The sequence below is a fragment of the Procambarus clarkii genome, chromosome 79 (assembly GCF_040958095.1).
Source record: "Procambarus clarkii isolate CNS0578487 chromosome 79, FALCON_Pclarkii_2.0, whole genome shotgun sequence".
Lineage (NCBI taxonomy): Eukaryota > Metazoa > Arthropoda > Malacostraca > Decapoda > Cambaridae > Procambarus > Procambarus clarkii.
The window spans coordinates 7613464-7621487 of NC_091228.1; the positions used below are offsets into that span (position 1 = coordinate 7613464).

The 8024-nt window shown below is 44.9% G+C and overlaps 1 protein-coding gene across 1 annotated transcript; it reads left to right on the top strand.

Moving 5' to 3' along the window:
• Positions 1-307: 307 nt before the first annotated feature.
• Positions 308-7579, top strand: LOC138357646 (calcium-binding protein P-like). Its single transcript, XM_069314649.1, has 2 exons — positions 308-458; positions 6375-7579. The coding sequence occupies exons 1-2, from the start codon at positions 308-310 to the stop codon at positions 7577-7579; spliced, it is 1356 nt and encodes a 451-aa protein (XP_069170750.1).
• Positions 7580-8024: the final 445 nt, after the last annotated feature.

Below are 8024 nucleotides of genomic sequence, written 5' to 3' on the forward strand. Positions count from 1 at the left end.
TTGTGGCACTGGTCTGTGTGGTTGGGGCACTGGCTTGTGTTGCTTGTGGCACTGGTTTGTGTTGCTTGTGGCACTGGCTTGTGTTGCTTGTGGCACTGGTTTGTGTTGCTTGTGGCACTGGTCTGTGTGGATGGGGCACTGGCTTGTGTTGCTTGTGGCACTGGTCTGTGTTGCTTGTGGCAGTGATAGCTACTGTCTCCATGACTACCAGAAGATACTGTCCACATGCTGAAGTTCATCTACTGTTCCCCGTCCACATGACCAACAGCAGTTATACTCAGAAGGGCCAGCAGCAGCTGTAGTCAGCATGGTCAACAGCAGCTATAGTCAGCATGGTCAACAGCAGCTATATTCAGCATGGGCTAACAGCAGCTATAGTCAGCATGGGGCAACAATGTTTCAGGTCTGGGAGGGGATATTCCGCCTACCTCGCTACACCACTAATCCATTTGCTGGTGGTAATTGTGTGAGAGATTAGGGAGGTAGACACACTGTGTCTATACCCCCCTCCCCCTGTCCTCATCTCACTCCTCCCTAGCCCCTCTTTACCTCATTCCTCCTTGCCTTACTCCTCCCTACAATCACAACTATCACCCTTCATCGCTTACAGCTACCTCATCTCACTTCTCTCTACCTTACCTCTTCCCTCAATGACACCTACCTCACCACACTAACTCACACTCTCACTGGCTCATGTTTCATATCACTCAGTCTCAAAGCCTTAGAGGAGAGAAGGAATAGAGGGAGACATAATCACTATATACAAGATATTGAGAGGAATGGACAAGGTGTACTTAGATAGCCTTCTTATCCTGCAAAATACAACAGGAGGATGATTGATGACAGCTCGAAATGTAAACAAATCCACAAGGGCCGTGACGAGGATTCGAACCTGCGTCCAGGAGCATCCCAGACACTGCCTTAATCGACTGAGCTACGACTGGGTAAAAAGAGTTGAAACCGAAGTTCTACCGAACTTACCGGATCCCGTAGCCTCTCCGAGGCACAAACCAGGCTTGTGCATCTGTCGCACAGGTTGTGAAATGTAATTTAGTCTTGGCAATGTGGAATGTAGGTACAACGCTTTAATACAGTATGTATGTGTGTGTGTATTTACTGTTTGTCTCTTCAGAATCGAACCAATTGGGTTGGGCAACTTTGGCCACTTGCCGAACTGACTTCCGTCCAAGACTTCACACACATCTACGAGACAGAAAGTGTACTTCAACTGATATAAAAGCTCAAAGGTACTAAAACAGGAAAGAGGCGGGGAATAAAAAGCCAAATCATACTTCTCCATGTGGTCACTAATAGGGAAGAATCTGAGAGGTAAGACTTTATAGTATAATTAAAACTTGGTAATTAAAACTTTGTCATACTTGGTAATGTTATTGTTTTCCCATATTTAACAATTATTTAATGCTCACTAATATATTGAAAGTTACTCAGCGCTTCAGGAACAAACTTTTGTTTGCTTCAGAAGTTTAGAACGTAAGTGGACTGGAAAATTACGAGAGTTCAAATTCCTAGGCGGATAACAGATGAAGTGTTGTTGACAACTTTGTGGACATAATGTTCTGATGTTGCGTCCTCATATAACCAGGTGTCCAGGACCGGTTATGTGGCATCTTCTCACTTACATGTGTCCAGGTCCGGTCATATGGCAACCTCTTACTAACATGTGTCCAGGTCCGATCATATGGCAACCTCTTACTAACATGTGTCCAGGTCCGATCATATGGCAACCTCTCACTTTCAGATGTCCATGTATGACCGATCAGGTCGCGAACTCCTAATTCCACCGAACTAATGACCATTGGTTCAATGGGTTCGCTGGTTAATCACTGAAAATTATTCGTTTGTTAAAGCGTGAGAAACACTTGTGTTGGCGACTGTCTTAAATGCTCCCTCTCTCTCTTGTGAATTTGTGTAATTTTTATGTCGTCCCCTCACACGACCTGCAAGTTCATGCACATGTCTCGCTCAGGTAGCGAGCTTGCATGCTTGTGCATCTGATGCACAGGTTGTGAACCAGGATTTGTGCACGTGTTCCTCAGAGGTCGTCAGCCAGTGTTCATGTGCATTTCTTGCTCAGGTCATCAATCAGTTTTCATGCCTTTGTTTTGCCAAGGTAGTGAGCCTGTACTCATGTCTCGAACAGGCAGTGAGGCAGTACTCATGTCTCGAACAGGCAGTGAGGCAGTACTCATGTCTCGAACAGGCAGTGAGGCAGTACTCATGTCTCGAACAGGCAGTGAGGCAGTACTCATGTCTCGAACAGGCAGTGAGGCAGTACTCATGTCTCGAACAGGCAGTGAGCCTGTACTCATGTCTCGAACAGGCAGTGAGGCATTACTCATGTCTCGAACAGGAAGTAAACTAATATTGATACATATGTCTCGAAAGAGTAATGAAGCAGCTTCACAAAGGCTTCTTTCAGTAGGTTCATGAATGACTTTCTGATTCTCGTCAGCTTCACATACGTAGCTGTGTTTCCCTGTATTGGCATCCAGCTTCTGATGTTTAATCTGTCCTCTTCATACTGCTACTCAGCTTCACTATACATGCTCTTCACACCATTTTTCAGCTGCACTATACATGCTCTTCCTACTACATTATGCACCTGCAAGCTATTTATGAAAAAAATGCCTATTTGCAAATTTTTGCATAATTGAGTATTTTGATTACTAATCTCATTATAACCAATTTGCTGTAGAACTAAGTGACATTGGAATGATTATTTCTGAATAAATTGTTTATTTTGATATCAGGGTTTTCGTGATAATAATTTTATAAATGCATGAATTATTAATTGATTCAGCATTGACGGTTATGTGTTTCTATTGTCATTTACGACTGAATGTATTTATTTGACATTAAATTAGTATACGCCGGAATGATAGTGAATTGTATGGTTCATACGCCATTGGTACGATAATGTTATCCTAATGGGGACTGTTGATAGCTCACAGTAGTTAAGAGAGAAATAAATGAAGTGAACGAGGTTTGACTGCTGATAGGCCAATTAAACCATTGAAGCGAAGTGATAGACAGTGGAAATCAACAGGAATGGAGATGAAGAAGCTTAGATGACTAGGAGATGAGTCACAATAACGTTGCTGAAGTATTTTGACCAGACCACACACTAGAAGGTGAAGGGACGACGACGTTTCGGTCCGTCCTGGACCATTCTCAAGTCGATTGTCGCACAATCGACTTGAGAATGGTCCAGGACGGACCGAAACGTCATTGTCCCTTCACCTTCTAGTGTATGGTCTGGTCAACATAGATGACTAGGGTGCATAAGATATGAACATATGAACATAAGAATGAAGATAAGAACATTAGAATGAAGGTAACTGGAGAAGTTCTACTGGCCCATACGTGGCAACTTTTATTTATATCCACTCAATCTCATTCATATAAGAACATAAGAAAATATGAATGTAGTTAACTGCAGAAGGCTTATTGGCCCACACGAGGCAGCTCCTATCTATATCCACCAAATCTCATTGATATATACATGTTTAAGAATGCTCTGAGCACTTTTGAGTATTATGTGAAAATACAATTACTCACGTAATGGTTTGTAAGGGATGCACGATGGACTGAAACATCATCATCATATCATTTCAGTGGAGTGTGGGAATTGGGGGCCTAATTTGCATCCCATGTTATTATGACTCTCTCTGCATAGTAGTTGATACTCGTTGATAAGTGACGGCATTGGTAATAGGCAGAAGGGTGTTTAAATAGGGTATTGAGTCTCGGGCAGGAAATGTCAATAAAAGCAATTAGGAATCAGTGTTATCTAAGGAAATCAATATTGATCTTATTCAAAATGAAATCTTTGAGAAGAATCCCCTGTCAGATAAAAGAGAGCTAATGTCAGATAGAAAGATAGACGAGCCTTTGATATGGAGATAATTAAGAAGATTAGCTGGTCGATGCAGATGAAATTAGAAAAGTTGAAAATTTAATCTAAAAAACGAGATGAAATGTAACACGTTTTGGGGTGATGTTAAGAAATATACAGAAATTCTTCTCTGCAATTCTCTCATTCTCATCCTCTCTCTTTCTCTCTCTCTCTCTCTCTCTCTCTCTCTCTCTCTCTCTCTCTCTCTCTCTCTCTCTCTCTCTCTCTCTCTCTCTCTCTCTCTCTCTCTCTCTTCCCTAAAAAAAGAAGCATAGCAACATAATTACACGAAGTCACCCATTATTTATCTCTAGTCAAAACACCAGTACACTCTACTCAGAAGACCCAAGTGAGTGATTACAGCATGGGACAGCCCTACCCCCCATTCCCCACCTATCCTTATCCACACTCCCTTCCACCCTTACCCTGAACACCCTCTACACTCGTTAGGTTGGCCAATTACCTCCCTCGCCCTCTTATTAGTTGCTAATCAGGTGTCGTTCAGGTAAATGGAGCGAGGTCAAGGCGCCCTTGAGTGTCTGTGAGGGCTGTGTGATGTAGAGGGGAATAACACTATGTAGAGGAGAATAACACTTTTGCTCAGTGTTGTGGGGAGAAATATAGGTTGTTGTGAGGAGAAGTACATGTTGTTTATTTTTGAGGGAATAGTTATATGTTGTGGGGTTGTGAGGAGTTATGGGTAGTGGAAGATACTGTAGGGCTGAAAAAGAGTGCTAGGTGTGGATTTCAGAGTGAAGTGATTGTGGGGGTTGTGGAAGACACCTCCAATTGAGTAAGGGAGTTGAAATGATTGTGAGGTAAGGATTGGAGCAGTAATAAGTGTGGATATGAAGGAGAATTAAAGTGATTGTTAGGGAATGGAAGTGAACTGAAGTGATTGGGAGATTGAAAGGGAGTTTGAATGAAAATGGTATATGAGGATGATATTAGAGTTCCTGGGAGGCTTTCGTTTGGATAGTAGATCATAAGGTGTTGAATTCGCATAGCGATGAATAGGTTGTAGTTTAGAAAGAAAATGTAGCTGTACATTAAGAAGGGGGGGGGGGGGCTTGAATGAGTCCTTTAAAAGAGTAATTATATTTAATGACCCAAGCAAGGCTGCGACCTAGAAACCGTTGGTAAACAAATGCTCTGATCTGGATTGGGGCGTTCTTGAGTGCGTATATATGTATTCACTGATTGCGAAATTACATATAATTAGACCACCAGCTGGCACATATGAAACCAAATTACAGTAACTACGTTTCACTTTGTCCAAATACCCTTAATAATAGGATCGAGTGGTAGAATACATAAAACAAAAGGAAAGGTCAGATGAAAGGAAGACAAGAAGGAAAAAGATGATGAAAGTTGGAACATAAGAAGTTAAGAAAAGCAATCCAGTCTTCGTCAGCTCTCATGCCACTATCATTCATGCTATACACGATAAGGGTCCAGGACGGAGCGAAACGTCGCCTCTGTCCTTCATTTTCAGGCGTGTGGGTTGTGGGACTAATTTTCAGACACATTTTCGTGACTTATTATAGTTATATATTTTAGGGTAATTACAGGTTGACAGGTAAGTTCGTGGTTTTCTGTCTTCCCTATAATCATTGTCATTAGTGTGTGTGTGTGTGTGTGTGTGTGTGTGTGTGTGTGTGTGTGTGTGTGTGTGTGTGTGTGTGTGTGCGTGTGTATTCACCTAGTTGTGTTTGCGGAGGTTGAGCTTTGCTCTTTCGGACCGCCTCTCAACTGTCAATCAACTGTTTACTACCTACTTGTTTTCATTTTTTTCCCACACCACACACACACACCCCAGGAAGCAGCCCGTGACAGCTGACTAACACCCAGGTACCTATTTACTGCTAGGTAACAGGGGCATTCAGGGTGAAAGAAACTTTGCCCATTTGTTGCTGCCTAGTGCGGGAGTCGAACCCGTGCCACAGAGGCATTCAAAATTGCAAATGTTACTCCACCCTTAAACAGGTTCCCCAAGAATTGAATTTATTTATATTTTTACTCCAACAGGACATTTTTAATTTAATTTGATGAAATTAGATAACTCGTCCTCTGTAAATGCACTCTATTTATACCTTGGGCGGCAAGCATACTAATTATTTAATGGAATACAAAAATTATTTCTAAGTAAGCTTTTCTGGAGAAGTTTAATTATGAATCATTTGTCGATAATTTGGTTCATGTTTCTAATACGTTCTAATTTTTACGAGGTCGACCATTCAGTTACAAACGCGAAATAGTTAAACGCAATAATGACGCATTTTTTGGCATGAGTCTCAATAAGTCAGACTTGTTTTTTGCGTTCGTAGGAAAATATTGAGAGGCATAATACTCAAGTCTATAAGACGAGGAGGCAGTGTTCTCATGTGATGGTCGAGGGAGTCACCAGGTTCTCTGTCCCCTGATACTGGAGGCTACACTGGAGTCCCCCTTGATGCAGGAGGCTACACTGAAGTCCCCCTTGATCCTGGAGGCTACACTGAAGTCCCCCCTGATGCTGGAGGCTACACTGGAGACCCCCTTGATCCTGGAGGCTACACTGAAGTCCCCCCTGATGCTGGAGGCTACACTGAAGTCCCCCTTGATCCTGGAGGCTACACTGGAGTCCCCCTTGATTCTGGAGGCTACACTGAAGTCCCCCTTGATCCTGGAGGCTACACTGAAGTCCCCCTTGATCCTGGAGGCTACACTGAAGTCCCCCCTGATGCTGGAGGCTACACTGGAGTCCCCCTTGATCCTGGAGGCTACACTGGAGACCCCCTTGATCCTGGAGGCTACACTGAAGTCCCCCCTGATGCTGGAGGCTACACTGAAGTCCCCCTTGATCCTGGAGGCTACACTGAAGTCCCCCTTGATGCAGGAGGCTACACTGGAGTCCCCCTTGATCCTGGAGGCTACACTGAAGTCACCCTTGATCCTGGAGGCTACACTGAAGTCCCCCTTGATGCTGGAGGCTACACTGAAGTCCCCCTTGATACTGGAGGCTACACTGAAGTCCCCCTTGATGCAGGAGGCTACACTGGAGTCCCCCTTGATCCTGGAGGCTACACTGGAGACCCCCTTGATCCTGGAGGCTACACTGAAGTCCCCCTTGATGCTGGAGGCTACACTGAAGTCCCCCTTGATTCTGGAGGCTACACTGGAGTCCCCCCTGATGCTGGAGGCTACACTGAAGTCCCCCTTGATCCTGGAGGCTACACTGGAGTCCCCCTTGATTCTGGAGGCTACACTGAAGTCCCCCTTGATGCTGGAGGCTACACTGGAGTCCCCCTTGATGCTGGAGGCTACACTGGAGTCCCCCTTGATGCTGGAGGCTACACTGAAGTCCCCCTTGATTCTGGAGGCTACACTGGAGTCCCCCTTGATTCTGGAGGCTACACTGAAGTCCCCCTTGATGCTGGAGGCTACACTGAAGTCCTCCTTGATCCTGGAGGCTACACTGAAGTCACCCTTGATCCTGGAGGCTACACTGAAGTCCCCCTTGATGCTGGAGGCTACACTGAAGTCCCCCTTGATGCTGGAGGCTACTCGGGACTGCCCAGTAGGGAGTGGGTACGCCCGCCCCTTCATCCATCAACAGGGGGCAGAGTGTGTGTAATTACATCAGGGACCTATCCCCCCTACTCCCACCCCCCCCTCGTATAACCCTCTCTTCGTGCTAAGGTTATTAATGATAAGGGCACAACACAGGGAAGATGGGCAGTGAGGATAGCACTTCGCGAGGGAGAGACGAAAGCAGGAGAGAGAGAGAGAGAGAGGAAGGAGGTGGGATAGAGAAGATGGTGAGGAAGTTGGCAGGAAATTGGATAGGGCAAGTTTGCCCTGATTAGGGGAAGTAAAAAGGACACCGATGAGGGAAGGTAGGTCGTTACCTAAGAGATCTTCTGTTCTGTAATGACAGGAGACGGTGATCGAGGCTCTGTAATGACAGAAAATGGTTGGACAAGCTCTGTAAAGGTTGGGAAACCGTGGTCTAGGCTCTGTAGCGACAGGAGACCGTTGTCTAGGCTCTGTAGCGACAGGATACCATTGTCTAGGCTCTGTAGCGACAGGAGACCGTGGTCTAGGCTCTGTAGCGACAGGAGACCGT

Excerpts from the sequence above, each read along its gene's own strand:
- LOC138357646 (XM_069314649.1), top strand. The coding sequence starts at position 308 with ATGGTCAACAGCAGCTATAGTCAGCATGGTCAACAGCAGCTATATTCA. Across the intron at positions 459-6,374 it reads CACTAATCCATTTGCTGGTG|GAGGCTACACTGAAGTCCCC; the intron begins GTAATTGTGTGA and ends CCCTTGATGCAG.